Here is a 24,559-nt window from a genome sequence, read left to right on the forward strand (position 1 = left end):
GGCATGATGGATCCATGTTCTCATTCTGTTTATGCCAAATTCTGACTCTACCATCTGAATGTCTCAACAGAAATCGAGACTCATCAGACCAGGCAACATTTTTCCAGTCTTCAACTGTCCAATTTTGGTGAGCTCTTGCAAATTGTAGCCTCTTTTTCCTATTTGAAGTGGAGATGAGTGGTACCCGGTGGGGTCTTCTGCTGTTGTAGCCCATCCGCCTCAAGGTTGTGCGTGTTGTGGCTTCACAAATGCTTTGCTGCATACCTCGGTTGTAACGAGTGGTTATTTCAGGCAAAGTTGCTCTTCTATCAGCTTGAATCAGTCGGCCCATTCTCCTCTGACCTCTAGCATCAACAAGGCATTTTCGCCCACAGGACTGCCGCATACTGGATGTTTTTCCCTTTTCACACCATTCTTTGTAAACCCTAGAAATGGTTGTGCGTGAAAATCCCAGTAACTGAGCAGATTGTGAAATACTCAGACCGGCCCGTCTGGCACCAACAACCATTTTGCTTAAATCACCTTTCTTTACCATTCTGACATTCAGTTTGGAGTTCAGGAGATTGTCTTGACCAGGACCACACCCCTAAATGCATTGAAGCAACTGCCATGTGATTGGTTGATTAGATAATTGCATTTATGAGAAATTGAACAGGTGTTCCTAATAATCATTTATGTGAGTGTGTGTATATATATATATATACAGTGAGGAAAATAAGTATTTGAACACCCTGCTATTTTGCAAGTTCTCCCACTTAGAAAACATGGAGGGGTCTAAAATTGTCATCGTAGGTGCATGTCCACTGTGAGAGACATAATCTAAAAAAAAAAATCCAGAAATCACAATGTATGATTTTTTAACTATTTATTTGTATGATACAGCTGCAAATAAGTATTTGAACACCTGTCTATCAGCTAGAATTCTGACCCTCAAAGACCTGTTAGTCTGCCTTTAAAATGTCCACCTCCACTCCATTTATTATCCTAAATTAGATGCACCTATTTGAGGTCATTAGGTGCATAAAGACACCTGTCCACCCCATACAATCAGTAAGAATCCAACTACTAACATAACCAAGACCAAAGAGCTGTCCAAAGACACTAGAGACAAAATTGTACACCTCCACAAGGCTGGAAAGGGCTACGGGAAATTGCCAAGCAGCTTGGTGAAAAAAGGTCCACTGTTGGAGCAATCATTAGAAAATGGAAGAAGCTAAACATGACTGTCAATCTCCCTCGGACTGGGGCTCCATGCAAGATCTCACCTCGTGTGGTCTCAATGATCCTAAGAAAGGTGAGAAATCAGCCCAGAACTACAGGGGAGGAGCTGGTCAATGACCTGAAAAGAGCTGGGACCACCGTTTCCAAGGTTACTGTTGGTAATACACTAAGACGTCATGGTTTGAAATCATGCATGGCACGGAAGGTTCCCCTGCTTAAACCAGCACATGTCAAGGCCCGTCTTAAGTTTGCCAATGACCATTTGGATGATCCAGAGGAGTCATGGGAGAAAGTCATGTGGTCAGATGAGACCAAAATAGAACTTTTTGGTCATAATTCCACTAACCGTGTTTGGAGGAAGAAGAATGATGAGTACCATCCCAAGAACACCATCCCTACTGTGAAGCATGGGGGTGGTAGCATCATGCTTTGGGGGTGTTTTTCTGCACATTGGACAGGGCTGACTGCACTGTATTAAGGAGAGGATGACCGGGGCCATGTATTGCGAGATTTTGGGGAACAACCTCCTTCCCTCAGTTAGAGCATTGAAGATGGGTCGAGGCTGGGTCTTCCAACATGACAATGACCCGAAGCACACAGCCAGGATAACCAAGGAGTGGCTCTGTAAGAAGCATATCAAGGTTCTGGCGTGGCCTAGCCAGTCTCCAGACCTAAACCCAATAGAGAATCTTTGGAGGGAGCTCAAACTCCGTGTTTCTCAGCGACAGCCCAGAAACCTTACTGATCTAGAGAAGATCTGTGTGGAGGAGTGGGCCAAAATCCCTCCTGCAGTGTGTGCAAACCTGGTGAAAAACTACAGGAAACGTTTGACCTCTGTAATTGCAAACAAAGGCTACTGTACCAAATATTAACATTGATTTTCTCAGGTGTTCAAATACTTATTTGCAGCTGTATCATACAAATAAATAGTTAAAAAATCATACATTGTGATTTCTGGATTTTTTTTTTAGATTATGTCTCTCACAGTGGACATGCACCTACGATGACAATTTCAGACCCCTCCATGATTTCTAAGTGGGAGAACTTGCAAAATAGCAGGGTGTTCAAATACTTATTTTCCTCACTGTATATACATATATATATATATATATATATGAGAGAGAGATTTGGTTTTGGATAGACAAGATTGACAAATGCTTATCAGTAATACTCTTATGGCTAAAATGTTTACAGTGTTCATTGACTAAAACTACATTAAAAAGCCCAGACTTTGTCAACTAAAACTTAAATAAACAAATACATAAAAATAGGATAAGGTTGAATAAATATGATAAAAACTAAAAAAGGACATTTGTTGTAAGATTAAGACTAAAACTAAATTAAAAACAGCTGACAAAATAAACACTAGTATTCAGTTGCCAGGTCATTAGTAGTGTATTAATGCAAAGCCTGTTTACATAGTACATGTTTGGACATGCCAACTCGTTCTTTATTATTACTATTTAGTCCACATATTAGAATGATAGTAAAGTGCCATGGGTGTGGAATATAGGGTGGAACACTTGCCGTCTCATGACTTACATAAACTATTGGCATTCTCAAAAGGCCCTTAGATTAAATGCACATATGAAATTGCTTAGTAGGGACATTCAAATAAAACTATTGACAAGACCACTAACTACTCTCGTCTAGATCACTTTATAGCTTTAATAAGCCATCTAAATGGAATATGAGCACAAAGTTTGGGTCCACACAGTACCTGCTTAAGATCAAACGTTTGTAAAGATAATATTCAAAAACAATTCAGTCAAGTGCGTCCAACTTTTGACTGGTAGTGTATTATTACCTCAACTATCAGCCTAATTTGGCAGAATCAAATTCACATAAAATATTTTAAAATTATAATATGAAATAATGAAACTGATCTGTTTTCAGTAAGGTCTGGGTAAACCCTCAGTCTGTTTTCATCTTCAGATGGAATAGACCTACTTTGGGGTTGGCAAGTGTGTTGATAACATTCCCCAGGGCAAGGAGGGAGCGGTTGATGTTGGCCCCCTCTCGGAGACGAGCCCCCTTGGCATTGGTTGCACTGGCCCTTTCTGAGCCGGCCAGGTCGATTAAGCTCATTTTAGCCACACGAACATTTGGATTAAGACTGGCTGTTTTATCCTGCTGCCTCAAGTAGATCTGAAGAAAAAATATGGAGTGAGAATACTTTGATTTCTGCTTGACATCTTAATAAGCCAGCTGACACTGGCTTGAGTAGGATTCATGCAAATAATAATAATAATAAATAAAATAAATAACTAACTGCTCAGGCCCCGACTGTAAAAAGTACATGAGGCCTTGCTGCATCAAAACAATTACACAGAACCGGATGTGATAATTACAGAGCAAAGCAACAATGTGGTGAGAAGCCCTTTACCTGGAATACTGCATGGGAGCGGGAAGACGTGGCATTCATTTCAGTAGGGTGCTGAGTCCTGTTTTTGTTGCCATAATCGAGAGCTTCAAGGATGTGCTCTGCTGATTTGGGCTACAAAGTAATGAGACACACACATATTGCATCAGACAAAACTCTTAGTGGTCAATGGTGACATGAATCAGAAACCCAGAAAATTTACACACAGAGATGCCACATGCAGTCCCACTTTACCTGGTGCAGAGTGAGTCCTTGAACCACTACACCATTCGAACCATCCTCTCTCACTGCTAACGGACCAGAGTTGGTTATTAAATCCCGAATCTGCTCATTATAAACCTGTTCATGAGAAAATTTGAAAATCCAGGTCCTCAGAACACAAGAGAATTGAACATGTACTGTTCCAGGCACAATAAACCAGACAAGATTTGGGCTCTACACTAAACTAGCACTTAATTAAATCATATTTATACATATTATACATTTCAGAAAGTATTCAGACCCCTTCATATTCTCACTTTTTGTTGTATTGCAGCATAATGCTAAAATGCTTTTAATTATATATTTTTTTCTCTCACATAAATCTACACTCCATACCCCATGATGACAAAGCAAACATTTGTTTTTTATAATTTAGCAAATTTATTAAAAAGAAAAAAACTGAAATATCACATTGACATAAGTATTCAGACCCTTTACTCAGTACTTAGTTGAAGCACCTTTGGCAGTGATTACAGCCTCAAGTCTTATTGGGTATGATGCGACAAGCTTTGTACATCTGGATTTGGGGATTGTCTGACATTTTTCACTGTAGATCCTCTCAAGCTCTGTCAGGTTGGATGGGGACCATCGGTGGACAGCCATTTTCAGATCACTAGAGATATTCGATTTGGTTCAAGTCCGGGCTCTGGCTGGGCCACTCAAGGACATTCACAGAGTTGTTCCTAAGCCACTCTTATGTTGTGCTGTGTGTTTAGGGTCATTGTCCTGTTGGGAGCTGAACCTTCGGCCCAGTCTGAGGTCCTAAGTGCTCTGGACCAGGTTTTCAATAAAGATATCTCTGTATTTTGCTTCGTTAAACTTTCCTTCAACCCTGACCAGTCCCTAAGTTCCTGCCCCCACACCATGATGCTACCACCGCCATGTTTCCTCCAGACATGTTGCTTGGAATTGAGGCCAAACAGTTAAAGCTTTGTTTCATCAGACCAGAGAATCTAATTTATCACCATTTGAGAGTCCTTTAGGTGCTTTTTCTTGTCTTGCACAGAGGAAAGGCTTCCATCTGCCCACTCCGCCATAAAGCCCAGATCAGTGGTGTGTTGCACTAATGGTTGTTCTTCTGCAAGTTTCTTCCATCTCCACTCATGATCTCTGGAGCTCAACCAGAGTGATCATTGGTTTCTTGTCACCTCTCCTACAAGGCCCTTCTCCCTGATTTCTCAGTTTGGCCGGGGCGGCCAGCTCTAGGAAGAGTCCTGGTTGTTCCAAATGTGGCCACTGTGCTCTTGGGAACCTTTAATGCAGCCATATTTTTCTTTTTTAACCAAAGATCTATGTATTGACACAGTCCTGTCTCTGAGCTCTGCAGGCAGTTACTTTGACCTCAAGGCTTGGTTTTTGCTCTGATCTGCATTTTTAACTGTGTGAAATTATCTGTTAGAGATAATTTCCCAAAGGTGTCAATCCTTACCGCTCTTCCTCTACACAGATGTAATTCGGCCACGCCCACATCACCACAGAAACCTTTTAGAGACAGGTGTGTGCCTTTCCAAATCATGCCCAATCAATTGAATTTGCCACAGGCGGACTCCAATCAAAGTGTAGTAACATCTCAAAGATGATCCAGAGAAATGGGATGGGAATGTGACAATTCAGTTTTTTCTTTTTAATACATTTGCAAAGTTATCAAAAATCTGTTTTTTGCTTTGTCATTATGGGGTATGGAGTGTAGATTGATAAAAAAAAAAGCATACTTTTTGAATGCACTGTATCCATATTATTTAACCTTAAGAAATTCAGTCTGTGGGTAATTCAGACATGGAACTTGAAAGATGGAATCATCTATCTAGAATTAAATAAAAAAAATAATTAAGTAAAGGTGAAGTGTTTACTTTGTTCCAGTCATGCACCAATCATAATAGCAAAAATTATGTTCTCAAAATATTTTTCTTGAACACTACCCCTATCTGCTTTTGTTTAGAAAAACAGATAGCCCTACCCCAGACTCACACAATTGGTTGAGCCAATATTGCTATATTGTACTGATAAGTATGAGTATTTTAACACCAAAAATGTAACACACTTCAGCTTTAAGCCAGGATATGAGAAAGTATTTTAAAGGAGTATTTCACCCAAAAATTAAAACTGTCATAATTGACTCAAGCTTCTCTCAATCTTTTCAATTTTCACCCAAAAAATAAAAATAAAACTGGGGGTTACTTCTCACCAAACTTGTATGCCTTCAAAATAATTTTTTTTTAAAGGGATAATTCACCAGAAATTGATAATTCTCTTATCATTTACTCATCCTCATGCCATCCCTGACGTATATGACATTCTTCAGCTGAACACAAAGACTTTAAAAAGATTATCTTGGCTCTGTAGGTCCATACAATACAAGTGAATGGTGAACAAAATTTTGAAGATCGCAAAAACATTGTGTGTTCTAAAATTTGAAACAATGGTTTCTATGTATGTTCCTCCGCTGCCGCTCCACATCTGTCGGTGCCGCCGACCTACGACTCCGGAGGCGTCTGCCTATTTTCCCTTAAATTTTACCCAAATCATCATCAATGGACATATATTATTTACTCTAACCTTGATTACTTTTCTGTCTACTGTCTGCCACCTGTACCGCATCGACGTGCTCTGTATTTGATACCTGTGCAATGTTCTAGCAAAGATGCAGAGCTTCTCGTCCAGTATGCAGCAGCCTTAAAAGTAATCCATAAGACTCCAGTGGTTAAATCTATATATTTTAAAGCGATATAAGTGTGGGTGAGAAATGGACCAATATTTAAGTCCTTTTTACTATAAATTCTCCTCCCTACCCAGTAGGTGGCCATATTAATGAAGAATGCCAATTGGAAAAAACAAAAGAAGAACATGAAAGTGAACGTGGAGATTTATAGTAATAAAAGGACTTAAATACAGTTCCGTTTCTCACCCACTCTTATATCACTTCTGAAGATATGGATTTCTACCACTGGAGTTGTAAAGATGACTTTTATATGCTTAATGGAGCTTCCCATTTTTGGTACCATTTCACTTGCATTGTCTGGACCTACAGAGCTGAAATATTCTTATCAAAATCTTTGTGTTCAGCAGATGAAAGAAAGTCATACACATCTGAGATGAATGAGCATTAGTAAATGATTAAAGAATTTTTTGGGTGAACTATCCCTTTAAAGTGAGGCACCATTCACTTTTTTATTGTATTTTGTATAGTACTGAAAAACAGGCCGCAATATTCATCTGAACATTTGCGTTCCGCATAAGAAATTAAAGTCATACAGGCTTGGCTTGGAACGAATGAGGAAAAGTACACAATGACATTTTCATTTTTGGGTAAGCTATCACATATCAACCATTAATAAATACACAATGCCATTTTAAAGTATGTGATAGTCTCAAAACCTCACCTCAAGATAAGAAAAAGCGATATTAAAAACTTTGTCCTCGTTGGCGAAATCCATTCGAGCAAACAGTTCTTTCATAGTGAGATACATCACTCCAGGGGAATCACTAGTGCCCAACATTGTGTGTGTTTTTCCAGCTCCTGTAGCTCCATAGGCAAACACTGGCCAAATGCAAACACATACATTCAAGAACATGAGCAGGTTTACCTCCCATAACAACATCACCCCGGACCTTAACGGAGTCAGATTTACTAAAAGTAATAAAACCGTGCCAAAGAATAAAACTGCATTTCACTCTATGTTTTCAATTAAAAGTTCCTGTTTAAAGCTTGATTTAAGAAGTGGAACAAGTAGAAAAGAACTACTTGAACCAAAAACAGTTCAACTGGGTATTACTGTTTTGCCTTTGAGACAGGCTTAAAACCCATTATTTGCTCTAACTGCAAACATCTATAAAGAAATAACAACAACAGTATTTCTCCTTAAGCCCACGTCCACAAAAACATAACATATCAGGCAAGAGATAGCATGATAATGTCACTGCAACAACCACGCAAAGCACTGTGGAATACAACATAAGTGAATGGCCATTTAGAGTTTTGGAAATCCATTCATCTTGAAAAATGAAAAGGGTTGCTCTTATAAAAACAACATTATATTCAGAAAACAAAGCAACATGACAAAAACAAAGATTTAAAATTCTTATTTTTGACAATTCTAGGCACTTTCAAGTACTGATATGCAACTTTGTTGATAGCTCTGAATTCTGCATTAACTTCTAGCAATAAAGAGATTGTCAGCTCAACACTGAATACCTCTAACAATTTGGCTGTTGTGTGCCACTTCATAAATCTCGATGCTATTGTCTGAATCACAGCACATGGAATAGAAAGATCATTTAAGTCAATGAAGACAAAAAGATTGCCTCACCAGTGCAGTTGTAGCCATTTAGCACACCATCCACTATTGCTTTAGTGGTGTTCTCAAAAACTTCCATCTGTGACGAGTCCTCCCTAAACACGCTGTCAAACACAAACTTGAGGTCTTTATTGGCTCTTTTTCGCACATCCCTGTTGCCAACCTTCTGCCCTCGGAAAAATGTAACTTCCTCATCTTTGGGATCAAAGATAAGCATGTGGTTGTCGACAACATTGACAACATTTCTGTAGTTTCCATCCTTTTCTCTGTCATTTAAAGGACGGACACGAACCACCACTTTTACGTGGCTGCACACCTCTCCATCTGACATTGTCCTGTTGTACAGCTTCACAATTAAATCTCTGCTTCACGATGTTTGTTTATCTGTGCAACAAAAAGAGTATAATTAACCAACAGAGTGAGGCCAAACAACAATCTAACACTTAGAAAAATAAAATATATTAAATTAACAACAGGACAAAAAAATGCAGTGGAAATAACAGAACATTTTTATAACCCAGTAATAATCTACTTATATTCTTTATGAACATAAAGTATGCATTCTTCTAATGATAACTAATAATAGTCATACTTCTATCATTTTCATTTGAAAGAGCATTATTTTGACAGATTATCCCATGACACCAGTTTTCACGAAAGAGTTATTACATTCATGTAAAGACTTATTTGCAATGCATCCATGCCATGGACAAGATAATTGTTGTATTCGTGTATTGCTATAGCTTGATACCATTTTGGATAAATAACCCCAACCAGAAGTGATAATCAAATTAACGTAGAGTTTCATACAACACTAAAGTCAATAAGATTTATCTTAAACACTGAATTGCAAGGCCACAACTGAAACCTGCATTCTGAATAGGTACATATTTATTTTAATCGCACTATAACAATTGGCAAATTATATTCACTGCATACAGACTACATCGGGCTACAAACTACAGCTTATATTTGATAATTACCTTAATACTTGCTAACTCTTGCTAGCATTGGTTAGTAGCATCTGCCAGTGCCGGGCTAAAGCTTTAGCTAACTGGCCATCTTTTTCACATAAATCACAAAAGATTTGGTTAGCGCTCTAAAAACTTTGATTAACCTACCATTTGATACAATATGTATCCAAGATGAATGATCTGAGAACCGTAGTAAGATCAAATTTAACTTCAAATTTTCTGTTCGACCTGATTGTAAAGAAAACCAAAACAACAAGCGCGAAGATTTCAAACGCAAGCTGCAGTTCAGTCCCCGCAGCTGATTGGACAACCGCAATCAGACGTCAAGTGACGTCATACCGCGGGCGCCCTGGAGATTTGTTTTACCATGGAAAGGCTATTTTTTTTCTTTATATTTAATTATATTATTATTTTGACGTAACATACTATGTCACAGGTTTACGTTTAAGTGATTTAAGCGAATATTATAAGCCAAATTTGAATTTAACGACCAGAATGTAGGCTCACGGAATTTAAATAAATCGATAAAGTGATGCATATTAATTTAATCATATTCTATTTATGTAAATATTTTCTAAATTGCTAACTGATATTTTTAAGTGACAGATTCCAAACAATAATTGTCACTGTACAAACGGAACATTAAATCGTCATTTCGCGTTTCTTCCGGAAGCCATCAGGGATGCGCTCATGAACAATCTTCACTGCTGCACGTTTAATGGAAGACCAAATATATTGATTATAGGGGGGAAGCGTTTAACCGTCAATTCACATCCTTCTGTATTGTTTTATCTATTTACATTGTAGATTTCTCCGTTGTATCTTTCAGACCTGACGTCTAAATAGAGCACCCACATTGAATTCGACATACTGTACAGTTTGCGAAGACACATGCTTTAAATACATCACGTGTTGACAGTGGACAGGACAAGAAATAAATGTATATTATGTAAACTCTTTTTTTATTGATCCGCCCAAAACATGTTATCAGGATTGTGTTAATGGATTTTAAATGGTTGATAAATCAATCTATCTATCTATCTATCTATCTATCTATCTATCTATCTATCTATCTATCTATCTATCTATCTGTCTATCTGTCTGTCTGTCTGTCTGTCGGTCTTAAATCGTTTCTTAAATCAATTTTGCATGTCCATGCCATCTTTTTGATTTATTTAATGTATTATGATATTTTTAAAGTTCTGTTTAACCTTTGATGGTTGTTATATGGTTGTTGAAACAGATGCCATTTTTCTCTTTGTGTCTCATGAGTTTAGAGCTTGTCATTGTCATTATCATTAAATGTTGCATATGTTTTGTACTCTATTCTGTGCAGGGTTCAGATGTCTCTATTTTATAGTCGTTTCATGGTTGCATCCTGCAAACCGACTTTATGGGTATGGAGAGATGTTGATCCTGACCATAGCTCCAGAATACTGAGCCAATTTTGGAGGAAGTTGTGGACTTCAGAAAGAACCTATACTGACTCAGTTCCTTCAAGCCCTGGTTCTGATCTCAGAAATGTGGAGATGTCATCTCAAAGTGAGAAAGACTTTCACACTCCTGTTATGGTGAAAGAGGTACTGCAGTGTTTGGACATTCAACCAGGACAGGTCAGTCCTTCAGTTTTCTTTTACTAAATTTAAATATTTAGAATGTTACACTGACCCTAGAGCTGTTCAGATGTAATGACAATTTATAGGCCAACCCAAGGCTAATTCATCATGGGTTCCCTTTGGAATTTGTTTTTAATTTTTTTATTTTTTTGTAGTAGCTATTTTGGATTTAGTAGTACAATAAGGTCCTGGGTTAAAATACTTGAATATATTTTGATCCGTATCAAAAAGTACACAGTCATACCTCAAACATTATTTTTGAAGTCGCTATGTAAAAAACAAAATAAGAAGTATGTAGCTAAAATGTTGGCAGATAAAATGTTGCTTCATAAGGACTAAAACGGTTGTCTGTTTTAGGCACACACTCAGAAACTAGTGGTAGCAGTAGTTTTTATTCACGAACTTGTAAGCAACATATGATTAAAAAAACACACACAGTGGCTTCAAAATTCCTGTTCGTGGTAAGACTGTAATCTATGTTGTAGAATAAAATGTGAAAGCTTCTTGAATACATTTTTAAGAAAAACTACCATCATAGAAACCATAGGAAATTTAGGAGGGATCCCATGGCTCAAAAATGTGAATTGTCTTTTAGGAATACAACCAGAATCAGCTCTATTACATGTATTAGTAGACAGCATTTTGTGAAGCAATATTTAAATTGTTTGCATATTTGGTCTTAAAAATACAGTCTGTGATTGTTGAGACTAAATATTTGTCTGACGTTTGTAGGTGGTGATAGAGTAAATATACAAACACATACACTGCATTCATGTTTTTTAAGAGCATTTATTATTGTCTACTACTAGTGGCCATTTTCAAGCAGCAGTTTGATTTTAATTTTGAATCTGTAATGAAATGTAAATTGATGGAGAACTTTACTAAGACCCAAGTCTAGTCATGAACTCAGGTTTCATTAGGTAAGGTAGTAAAATCCAAGGTAGTACCCAATATCTTATTGAATGCTTGTATGTAAGCAGAAAGAAATAACATAATTCGTGAAAGATTTAGATAGGAATAATTAATGGAGACATAACGTTTATACTTTATAACTCCTACACAGGGTGCAACATTGGACTGCTGTGTTTGTGTATTTGTGTATGTATGTGGGAAAACCTGGAGGCGGAATGTTGACTTGTCATCGTCTCTGTGTTAACCACATGCTGTCTTGAACAAAAAAAGTTGCGCATCACCAAAACTTTCAGGACTCCCGATTTGTTAACTGTCCACTTTTGGGAAGGGTAGGGAAGTTAGCAATGTGCTCACAGACCTTGGCTTACTTTAACGTGCTAGCAGACCAGATGGGCGTGAGTCAAAGGGCCGTCTGCTCTAGTGGGCAGCTTGAGATGGGCATTGCTGGGTTCTACAGCTCAAAGCATTGCTCTTGCATGTGGGAGCTCAGGGTCAGTGACTGAGTCACTGATGGCACCACTGTTGGCTTGTTGGCAGAACGTGGGGCGCCAAAGTACCGCACCACTCCTGACTAAGGTTTGCACCTCTTAACTTCACTTTCCGCCCATGGGCCAACTGGTGCAGACAGAGCTTGCCAAAGGCCTGCATTTAACCAAATAATCAAATAAAAATAATGTGACAGTCTGTTCTTCAGTAAGGAATGTATCTTGCAGATGTGTTATGTACGCAATGCCGCTTGGCTTGTTGGCAAAAGAACTTAAGGTGTTTGTAATGTTCAATTTATTTAAATAAATAGATAAAGTGTATAGACTACTTAAACAGTGTTGGTTCTCTTTACAGTTTTTTGGAAAATACAAAAGTAGGGATGCACCGAAATTAAAATTCTGGGCCGAAACCGAAAATCCAGGATGCACTTGGCCGAAAACCGAAACCGAAATTTACTTTTTTTTTTTTTTTTTTTACCTATTTAAGAAAAAAAATAATAATAATTTTTGTGTATAATTGTATTAACATTATACTTTTTCATGAATTTCATGAATTTAATGAATCTGAATTTAAAAACTACAAACCAATAAAATAAATCACACTTTTATTGAAAGTAAGGCACCAATATTGGACAAAAAATATATTAAAACATTATTAAATATTATTCTTCATTCAGTTCTGTAAAAATCTAATTTTAAAGATTTTATTAACAATTATCCAAATAATGTAAAGTTTTAGAAAACTATTATATGCAAAACAACAGTCAAGTAATGAACTTAGCTAGTATCTTTCAAAAAGTTTAAACATGCAACAGTAATTTTAATTAAAACAAAAAGGCAGAACACAGAATGGCAGAGGGCCTCTATTCCACTAATCTATATATAACTATAATATAGTCCTATAATTATATATATAGATCAGTGCTCTATTCTGTTTATGTAAACGTATGTACACTTTAAGTGAAAATGATTGTGCAAAACAACAGTGCAAAACAGCAGTAATTGAACTAAATCCAACCTCAACTGTAAACGACAGATGTATCCTCAAGTGAAGAACAAGTGTAATGTAATTGCTATACACATCAAATTGGACCGCTTTCTATTTAAGTACAAGTGACAGGTTTCTCTTCAAGAACAAAAGTTGCTAAACTTTCTGACAGTCTCTCCTGTCAGAAAGCTCATCAAGAACATGAGATCCAGAGTGAAATCAGAGCACTGAGAGGCGGGGCGAGGAGGTATATATTTTCGGCTCATATTTTCGGCCTTTTTTTTCTTTCGGCCGAAAACCGAAAGTGCCATTTTCGGCCGAAAATTTTCGGCGGCCGAAATTTCTGTGCATCCCTATACAAAAGCAATGTAAAATGTAAATGTTGGGCTGGCCCATAACAGTAAACTGGTATATAGTGGAGAAATGTTATGTATATGTAACATCATGTTCATTTCAATGCAAGGAATTATTTACAGCAGAAAATCCAAGATGTGCTTTTATTGCCCTGACATTTACATGTACTAATGGTACAGGATTTTTCTTGAACTTCAGTGGTGGCTGACCTATACATTCATCCACGTTGGTTTATGACATAATTATAATTAATTAATACAAAACATAATTACTTAATTGCATTTGATGTTTAGATTGGATTAGAGTTATTTTTTATAGATTCCATATAATGTAATTATTTATGTGATTAAAATTTATTTTGTCAAAATACCACAGTTACTGTTACTACTGTAAAATCATGATACATTTTAATAAAGGTGATGATGGGTGGTCGCGTGGCACCATGCAAGGGTCAGACATGTGAACGACGAGCTCTGCACACTTCGCTAGTTTTTAATTCTTTTTGTATCATAAACCGGTGAGATTTGATACAACCTGCTAACCTTTCTAATAAATCAACATGTCAAAGAATTCAAAATCCTCGGGCTCTGGAGATATAAAAAGACACAAGCTCAAGCTGACACCTCAGATAGGCCTCCAAAATAGGGACTCAGTTTGGACGGTGTGGCGGGAGAAATTCAGCTACAACTTGCGAGCATGTCTGTAATGCTGACGAAAGTCGTAGTGGACATGGAGGATCTTGCTGTATTTCGACGAGCGCCACACTACTCCACATGCCGAAGTGTCCTTAGGCAAGATACTGAACCCCAAGTTGCTCCCAATGGCAGGCTAGTGTATGAATGTGAATGTGTGTGTGAATGGGTGATTGGGACACCAACCAAAAGTGCTTTGGTAACCTCTAAGGTTAAAAAAACAGCGCTATATAAGTGCAGACCATTTACCTTTTACGTTCTTTCTGTTTATTCGTCTTATTGGCTGGAGTTGATTTTATAGATTATCTTCTGTTATTTAATTGCCTCACAATTTGTATAGAAACACCAGACTTGAGCAATCCAATGGCAAAGTTGTCACGGGGAATCTTGTAGGCACACAAGGACTGAAAAAATTTGTGAAGATATTGTTGGACATGTTTTGTTTAGTGCTGGCTCAAGTAAGATCAGGGGAGTCATTACATTGATAAGTAAATATTTCAAATTACAATTCAAATATCCCAGATTGAGTAAAGATAAATTAGGGAGAATCATTATGGTTTTGCCAGAAATTCAGGGGCAAAGTTTGATTATGGCTAATATTTACGCACCTGATGCTGTAGATCAGGGCTTTTTTATAGATCTTGAAGGGATGTTGCAAACCGTTAGCACCCCTCATGATATTATATTGCAATGAGACTTTACTTTACTCATTGATGCTTCATAGGATGTGTAAAAATCTTGTTCTTACAGATATTTGGAGACTTTTAAACCCATCTGGGAGGGACTATACATTTTTTTCATCAGTCCATAAGATTAACTCTAGAATATATATTTTTTTATATTTTCAACAAATGTTAAAGGCTGAAATCAATGTTTATATGGAGACCAACTGGTCCTCAGTATCCCATATGGACCTGGCTTGGGTGCACTAAAGGTGGTTCTTAGGGGTCGGATCATACTGTATGCCTCATTCATCAAAAATTCCAAAGCACAAGAACTCGTGGAATTTGAAGGGAATATTACAAGTGCTGAGGCAGAGCTGGAGCGCCAAATGTCATCTGAGGCTCTCAGAATTGACCCGATTGAAATACAGATATAATACTATTTTGTCGCAGAAGGTGGAGTTTTGGCTATTCAGGGCAAGACAGTCAAACTTTGAGGAAACTTTTTGATACATACAGAGAGAGTCTTTTTCTACCATTCTTTCAGTGAAATCTGCTGGTGATGAAATATTTACCTCCGCCATTGATATTAATAATGCTTTTAAAGAATTCTATCTTGAGATTTATAGTTCCACGTCGTCTTCTACTAATGAGGATATTAGAAATATTGTGGAACCATTAGAACTCCCTAAACTGACGACTGAGCAAAACAATTATCTTGATTCCTAGATAACCTAAGGAGTTTGGCGAGATAATTAAGGCCTTGCCTACAGGCTCTGGGGCCAGATGGCTTTGCCACTGAGTTTTTAGATCTTATGCTACTGAACTGGCTATACAGAATCAGTAAAGAATGGAAAGCTTCCGCCTACCATGACACAAGCCGGATCAGTCTGATTCTTAAAAAAGACAAAGATCCAAGCGAGTGTAAGAGTTACGTCGAGTATCCCTGGTCCAGCTAGACATTAAAATAATATAAAACATTTTGGCTAACTGATTAAGTAAAGTTATGACATCTCTTATACATATAGATCAAGTGGGGTTTATTCTGGGCTGCAGCTCTTTTGACAAGATTAGGTGTCTCATCAATATTATGTGATCAGTGGAGAATCAGAAGACTGGTCGCTGCCATCTCACTTGACCCTGAAAAGGCATTTGATATAGTAGAATGGGATTATCTTTTTAAGATTTTGGAAATATATGGGTTTAGGAATACATTTATTGGATAGTTTAAGTTACTTTATAGACACGGTAGCGGCTGTACAACAAATTGATTAATTTCAGATTATTTTTATCTGGATAGGGGCACCCAGCAGGGTTGCCCTCTTTCCCCATTATTGTTCTGTCTTGCCCTGGAACCATTAGCCACAATAATAAGGGAAAATTATTTTACAGGGGTGGTGTCGTGAGGTGTGGCGCATAAGCTTTTTTTAAAAATTATATACATTTTTTTTTTAATTTGTCTCTGACCCCACTAGATCTATGCCTTGCCTCCACAGAATTATGAATTCCTTTTCTAAGTTCTCAGGATACAAAGTTAATTGGTCTAAATCCAAAGCTTTGTCTCTGACAGCGTACTGCCCAGTAACTGCTTTCCAGCCGGGTGCCTTCCAGTGGCCCAAACAGGGTATTAAGTGTTTGAGCATTTTATTCCCAGCAAATTTGTCTGATTTAATTAGTTAATTTTAATCCTTTAATAAAAATGTTTTCGAGCAATGTGGGCAGATGTGCTTCATTACATTTATCTATGATTAGGAAGGTTAATGTTATTAAAATGAACTGTATTCCAAATTGTACACTACCTGCTACAATCTCTCCCAGTAGATATCCCCCTCTCTTATTTCAAGCAATTTGATAGCATAATGAAGTCCTTCATTTGGAATGGTAAGTGTCCCAGGTTACTTTTCAATAAGTTACGTAGGCCAATTAACAAAGGTGGGCTTGGCCTTCCCAAGAGTTTGTTTTATTATTATGCATTTGGTGTCAGACATTTGGCTTATTTTTCACTTCCACCTGAGAGAGCCCCTCACTAGGTTTGGATTGAACTCTATCAAACTAATCGGAGAAGTTAAGTTACACCCTGTTATTTTGCATTTGCACTCGGTATGGACAAACGTGTCCAAAGAGTTTTAACTCAGACATTTATTTAAATGTTGCCTCGAGCATATGGCAGAACCCAAAATGATGTATTAAAAAGTCCCCATTCTGCTGGTCAGAGTGGATTGTGAGGGAGGTTGATACACTCAGTGATCTATATGAGAGTGTTGTGTTGAGATCCTTTGAAAATTTGGTTCAACATTTTGGGATCCCCATATTAGTTTTATAGGTATTTACAACTGCGTCACCTACTCTGTACTAGTGCTGCATGATAAATCATATCGCAATCGCGGTGTCAGCCTGTGCGATTATATGATGGCAAAATGCTGCGATTAGGCCTATATTAAATAAATAAGTTCATGTGTGGACGTGACAGCCCATTCTCTCTGAGAGCTGTTTGCCCATTTTCTACACCGCTAATAAAGATGACCAGTCAGTCTCAGTTTAGGGAGTAGCACGTGTGGTCATGTCAGTTTCCGGTGTTCAGCGTGGAGATAGATGCTGAGCAGACCGACACTGAACAGGTGGCCAGAAAAAATAACACTGATCATAGCTTGACGATATATCTTTATTTCATCCTTAATTAAAGTTAATATAATACGGGAGTGTACCATGTAAATAAACACAAACTCCAAAACTGTCATTCTCGGTGCGGTCAGAGCCGCTTCAACCAGTCGCGGAAGAGACCCAATCTGAGCGGGAGTCGAGACCGGGAGAGATTTAAAGTTCCGCCGGCTGATGCGCATTCTAACACGGAGACGCTCGTCTCTCACCCCTGCTGTCTGCAGCTTGCAACGTGTAGCATCATTGATAAGATCAATCTTATGTCAAAAATAACACTTAAATGACAACAGCAATAAAATGTGTGTGTGTGTGTGTGTGTGTGTGTGTGTGTGTGTGTGTGTATATATATATATATATATATAAAATATTGGTTTTGGATAGACAAGATTGGCAAATGCTTATCAATAATACTCTTATGGCTAAAATGTTTACAGTGTTCAGTGGCTAAAATATCAATATGACTAAATGTTACTAAAATATGACTAAAATGTCAAATATTGAATAAAACTGCATTAAAAAGCCCAGTAAGCCAAACAAAACAACCACCATATGACACGCTATATGACAAGTCTTCACAGATATATAAAGAGACATGATGCACCGTTAGCAAAGTGGGATTTCAGAAAATTATCCACACACTGGACAAGAGGTACCAGCGATAAGTAGAACTTTTTAGAAAGAGGATTTGGAAATACCAGTTGGTCATTTAAAAAAAAAAAAAAACGCACAACAAGAGTTTTAGTGGTTTGAGTGAACCACATTTTTATATCCAGTTTCCTTTTCAAAAGAGTTTATAGAAAGTACATGTTACATCCTGATTAAATGTCAATTTAAAATGAAAATTTTTTATTTATTGTTCCATTTTATTTAGGTGTAATATTGATAAAATAACAAGTTTGCAGTAATGCAAAGATGTTATTTAATTTTGTAAACATACTTTAATTTCAAAACACTGCATTTATTGTTGTTATTGTTGCTAGTTTGTATGTTTGAGTTGAGAAATACACATTTCAGCATTATCAGTTATCTATTTGTGCATTTTCCTTGATAACCAAGCAAGTTGACTCACGTTGACTCATTTGTTTATTACATCGAAATCGCAATCGCAATATTAGCCTCAATAATCGCTATATGACATTTTCCCCAAATCGTGCAGCCCTACTCTGTACTATTTTCGGGTAGTACACCCCCATAAAGCGGCAGATACTATGGGAGTGGTGATTACTGGTTTTGGAAAAGGTCACGAGGCATCAGTGTAATACTCCCTGCCAATTCAGAGTCTGGGGGACGGAGCTTTAATTTCTATCAAGAGATCATGGGAGAAAGTTTTCAATTTTGTATTGGAGGAGGAACTGTGGGCTAGGAATCTTAAAAATGTAAAGTCTGCATCTAGAGATGCAAAGGTGCGTCTTATGCAATTCAAGATTTTACATAGATATTATTGGACCCCCTCTAGATTTTATAGGTTTGGTCTTAAAGGCACACCAACCTGCTGGTGATGCCATTCGGAGGATACAGATATGGGACATGTTTTTTGGTGGTGTATTGAGATTAGGGTTGGGTATTGGGAGGGGTGGTTGTGGGGTTTCAATTTTGTTTGTATGTATGTATGTATGTATTTATGTATGTATATATATATATATATATATATATATATGCGTTTCTTTATTATTGTAAGATTTAATAAAACATTTTAATTACAAAACAAATAAAGGTCATGTGTAATTTGAAAAACATCAGTTTTTTTAATGCATGAAACAGAGATTTCTCTTTTCCTCGTCAGTGTTTTCTATTTTGTTGGGGCTGTCCAGCTGTTTGAGAAATTTGACTTTCTCCATAGTTTTAAACTAGAAAATTCTCAGTAGAATTAAAATGGGTTGCATAGGTTTTATGGTCTGCGCCACAATATCGCGGGAAGTGATCCGCTCTGTGCAATCCGCAAAATGTGGTGTGCAAATTTGCGTTTTAGATGAAAAGCATATTTAGTGCATACAAAGCGGCAAACGTGAGATGAATCTCATAAAATTTGCTTTGGCGACCCGGTTTTTCACTCTGGTGGTCGCCAAAAAAAATGTAATGCCTGAAAAATCCTGAATGTGAGCCTTATAGTCAGAAGATATCTGTTTTATAGCTTCAGGCATTTAGTATCAAAATCTACAAACTACCAGGAGATTGGTAATTACAATAAAAGCTTGAACCAGCTCATTTCCCACTCATTAAACAATTTAGCCTCTTTTATTATTACACTGATAGACAGCGTAATAAAAACTGTTAGTCAAGTGCTTACTGTGTCTGCTCAGAGGGATCACTCTAATATTTTGATCTATCATTGTAAAGCAATCAACCCCACTGCAGAAGTTCTCGTCAAACTAGGCAGGATTGAGTATGAATAGAGCTCTTATGCAATCAAAGCGTAAATGCCGCAATTACACCAAAGTGGGTAAATATAGGCTTTCAGCTGGCTGCCACCTCCTACGCAGCTATTCAGGAATGGATAGCGGCAGGTGAAGTGCTTTTACGCGTCACCCCCTGGCACGGCAGTTGAAGAGTAGGGATTTCACTAACTGTTCATCAAAATTGTAAGCGGGATTGCCCATGAATGTTCTGTGATGACTTAATTTTAATTTTAAATAATTTTACAACCCTTTTCACTCACTCATAAAATACCTGCGATGGTATAACTACTCAAATTCAAATGGTTGATAAACACTTTGGCAGCTGCACACTTCTTTTCACATTTTGTTTTACAGGTGTCATGAACATGTGTGTAGGCCCACACTAAGTACCAATTGCCAATAGGAACAGTTGAGGGAAATTACCCATATTTAGCTTACTGCCTTTTATTTAGAATATCAAATATAAAGTATCATGTATACATTGTAACAGGGGTGTATTCAAGACCAGACCCTCCAAGACCTAGACCAATACAAGACCCAGACCAAGACTAAACCCTTCAAGACCTTAATCCAGACCGAGACCTATCCCCAAGACCTAGATCCAAGCCAAGATCTGTCGGTCCACGAACCAGGCTTTTACAAGTTTTCAAATTTTACCACTGCATGCTCTGACATTTTCCAGACAACAATATCATACAAAACAGTCCAGTTTTACAAGATGCCTTTGTAGCCCAAATGCCTAGCTATGTAAATAATACAACTAAAGTGAAGTGAGTTGAATTGCTTAGTGGATAGCCTGCATGGCATTGGCACACCCATTCTTTTCGATCCCCCACCACCTCACCCCCAGGTGTCACAAAGCTGAATATACACTTCCTGATTCATTGGGCTCAAATTGTAAAAGAGTGGTTCAGGGAGCTTGAGTAATCATTTTTACTCATGAATTGGCCACAACAGAGTCCTGACCTTAACCCCATTGAAAGGAAAACGTATACTTCTAAAATAACTATTCATAAACAGAATGTTCTTCACTGACAGTAACACTGACCATCTCTGATCAAAATAAAGAAAGATAAATTATAATAATTGAAAAGAACGGTTTGAAAGAATTGATTCACGGAATTGAGTTGGACTTCCCAAAAGCATGGGCAACTGAGAATTGTGTTTCATATGTATTTTTAATACAACAAAATATCAATGTTTATTTTTGAAAATCACAGACATGTCTGTTGAGCGCATGAATGCAACGGAGGTGTTTAATTCACCGGAGCAGAAGAAATCTGCTCAGCGTGCTCACAAATTGAGTTCTGCTGCTGCACTCTCGGCTACTGCGATTTAAGTCGTGTCCTCTACACTGCTGTTATAACCATAAAACACTAATGATTGCTTTGTGTTGTTAGACCATAGTTCTTGCACTTAAATTCATGTGATGAGCGAGACATTGCTTGTCGAAGCATACATAATGACACATATTCAGAAGTACTTGCAAATTCTCAGTAATGGTGCAGATGCCATGCCAACTAGGGGTTAAAATTATTATCACATTTATTGCTTTGGTAATACATTGTGGTCTTGACTAAGACAATAACCCGAGACCTAGACCAAGTTCGGGTTTCCTCTTGAGACCAAGACCAAAAGATCAAGACTCAGCGAGTATTGATGCTGACTACCACTTCTGAAGTCATGAGTTTGAATCCAGGGCATGCTGAGTGACTCCAGCCAGGTCTCCTAAGCATCCAAATTGGCCCGGATGCTAGGGATGGTAGAGTCACATGGGTAACCTCCTCAGGGTCGAGATTAGGGGTTCTCGCTCTCAATGGGTCACGTGGTAAGTTTTGTGTGGATCGCGGAGAGTAGCATTAGCCTCCCGTGTTGAAGCTCCTGACCTGTATCTGAATGATTTATGCACTGCACTGCTGCCACAAGATTAGCTGATTAGATAATCGCATGGATGAGTGTTGGTGCCAGATGGGCTGGTTTGAGTATTTCTCTACCTGCTGATTTCCTGGGATTTTTACACTCAACAGTCTCTAGAATTTACTCTGAATGGTGCCAAAAACAAATAAAATCCAATGAGTGGTGGTCCTCTGAAATGCCTGGATGATGAGAGAGGACAACCAAGAATGGCCAGAATGTTCAAAATGACAAAGTCTACAGTAACTCAGATTACCGCTTTGTACAATTGTGGTGAGAAGAATAACATCTCAGAATGCTTTTAATATTAGAAAATGTACTTGTGAACTACAGTGAGTGACCAGCGATTTCGCAATTCTCTCATTCTTTTAGAGATTAATTAACCTGTTTTGTGTCTTTCAGAAACTTCCTTTGACAGAGAAAGATGGAGAGAATGAGGAGACAAATAGAGACAATTCTTAGTTAATTTACTCAAATTGTCTCTCATTCTGGCATTTTTTACCTTCCACTCATCCATAAATTACCCAAACTAGAGCAGCCTAATTAGCAACCAAATTAGCCTTGAAAAAATTACATTTGGTACAACTGGATATTCTATTCACCTTGAATTCAGATCCACTTTTCCAACTGGGTAACCATTTTACACTAATTATCTTAGCCATCTAGATGCAATTGTAGAATTTGGCTAATTGAATAAGGAGCAGTATGAATTCTACAGCTTGATAAAATGGGTGTAATGGGGAAGCCATTTGTGTGACAATAGCAGTGTAGTAGGTGACAGGGAAGTGAGGATTTTTGCACGTCTGGGGGGAAGACATGCTTGTCCATATCAGGGTTGTAGGTACAACCCTGTCTACTGTGTATATTATACGTGACATATTTGAGCAGGTAGCTGCATGCCTTGCTCTCTTATATTTAAAAATTAGTTCAAATTGTTTTAAAAGTTCCATTCAGTTGGATTCGTTTTTTTATTTTTATGTCTGGGTGGGGGAGGTATAATTTACATTAAATAAAAATTAAGTGAGACTTTCATTTTTACGTCTTTTCATTTTCCACCCTTTCTTCTCTGTCCCAATCTTCAAGTGCACATAGAGCTTAACTGAGTTTAACAGATTGATATGTGGATGTTCACAGGTTCAGCATTTTCATTCCTTGCCATTTCAGGCCAATCTCTAAACCAGATGTGACCCTCTAGTAATAATGCTCTTGCTGTCTCTCACAATGTTAGACCCTATTGGAAAGGCCAAAAGGCCAGTATATGCGTGTTACAGAAAATTTCTCACTGGCTGTTCACTACATTGTTATTTAATTACAAATGCATAACATTTTAATTATCAACCTAACTAACAGGAATTATTCATAGCACTACATCATTTCAAATAAAACATTAACAGTGCACAACCTAATGTGCATGAGCATCATAATTTCATTCATTTTTGGTACAAAGTTGAATATTGTATAATACTAAATTATTACTGTGGTACCCAGTGAATTTTATTATTACGTTATAATATTAAATTATAATTTTTATTTTGTGGATTCGATTTTTTTTTAATATAAGTTAATATTTTTTCTGTATTGTTTACTTCATCTTCAACTGGAGCTTCTATTTTATAGGAATGTTGCAGGTTAAATACAAGTTAATATCAGTCGATAGCATTTGTGGCATAATGTTTATTACCACAAAATTATATGTTTACTCGTCTCTCCTTTTCTTTAAAAAACTACAATCAAGGTTACAGTGAGGCACTTACATGATATTAAAACTTGTGTATTATTTGAGCTGAAATGTTGTATAAATCGTCATTTTTACAGTCATTTTAGGGGTTTATGTTTTGTTGACATTAAATCGTCATGGTGACAGTTGTAAAATTGGCAACAAATTTACTCAGAAAAGGTTAGTAAATAATTGTATCACACTAAAATCATGTTTACATGCATATTGTTTATGTCTTGTGGCTATATCTTTGAAAAATGTAGTGTTTAAATGTAAAAACATTGGCCCCATTCACTTCCATTGTAAATGCCTCACTGGAACCTTGATTTTTGCCAAGTCAAAATATTTTTTTGTGGTAATCAAAATTATGCCACAAATACCATTGATTGAGCTTAACTTGTATTGAACCCGGAACATTCCTTTAACTCCTAAAAAGCTTGTGCAGTTTACAATGTTCTGCATTTGGTGAAACGCTGTCATCTTCCTATTTTCTGTTATATTATGCTGCCTTTGTAAATTTGTTTAATAAATTAGAATGGTTACTAATGTTTGGAGTTGTACAATGCATCTTTTACAATGGATGTAAACTGCTCTAAAAGCACTGAAAACATGAGCCAAAAAGCCCCACACGTGCAGAGAACAGCGTGTTACCTGTTTATTAATCACCACCTTTTGCAGTTTTACAGTCAGTTATGACCATGTCGGCATATTATGTTATTAATTGATGCGTTCTATATGAAGCTTAATTGCCAAATAAAAACCGCATAAAAATTATGCACAATATTGCTTAATTTCATATCCTCAGCAAAAACATCAAGATTAAATCGTGAATATACAATATATCGGCCAGTCCAATGTGCGAGACGCTGGTCAAAAGTGTCCAGTGTCAAATATAATAATATATAATAAACATATAATGCTATGATATGTATTTAGTAATTAGGAGAAATGGTGCAATTTTTTTTATCACACCAACTTTTTGTTCTTAGTTATTGTCATGCAGTTACACAAAAATAAATTTGATTACAAGT

At 37.2% G+C, this 24,559-nt stretch overlaps 2 protein-coding genes across 2 annotated transcripts in view; one reads left to right on the forward strand and one right to left on the reverse strand.

Moving 5' to 3' along the window:
- kif18a (kinesin family member 18A) overlaps window positions 1–9,418 on the reverse strand; it is a 42,680-nt gene extending 33,262 nt beyond the window's left edge. The window contains exons 1-6 of the mRNA XM_052152193.1: window positions 9,282–9,418; window positions 8,173–8,544; window positions 7,246–7,403; window positions 3,839–3,943; window positions 3,608–3,718; window positions 3,172–3,369 (exon numbers count right to left, since the gene is read on the reverse strand). Of these exons, the coding sequence (XP_052008153.1) occupies window positions 3,172–3,369; window positions 3,608–3,718; window positions 3,839–3,943; window positions 7,246–7,403; window positions 8,173–8,491 (891 nt within the window). The 5' untranslated portion in view covers window positions 8,492–8,544; window positions 9,282–9,418. The remainder of the gene's footprint in view (window positions 1–3,171; window positions 3,370–3,607; window positions 3,719–3,838; window positions 3,944–7,245; window positions 7,404–8,172; window positions 8,545–9,281) is intronic.
- Window positions 9,419–9,817: 399 nt separating this feature from the next.
- The window catches only part of mettl15 (methyltransferase like 15), a 114,634-nt gene continuing 99,892 nt past the window's right edge, over window positions 9,818–24,559 (forward strand). Inside the window, exons 1-2 of the mRNA XM_052153864.1 lie at window positions 9,818–10,074; window positions 10,471–10,747. Of these exons, the coding sequence (XP_052009824.1) occupies window positions 10,073–10,074; window positions 10,471–10,747 (279 nt within the window). The 5' untranslated portion in view covers window positions 9,818–10,072. The remainder of the gene's footprint in view (window positions 10,075–10,470; window positions 10,748–24,559) is intronic.

Source organism: Xyrauchen texanus, chromosome 2, assembly GCF_025860055.1.
Source record: "Xyrauchen texanus isolate HMW12.3.18 chromosome 2, RBS_HiC_50CHRs, whole genome shotgun sequence".
NCBI lineage: Eukaryota > Metazoa > Chordata > Actinopteri > Cypriniformes > Catostomidae > Xyrauchen > Xyrauchen texanus.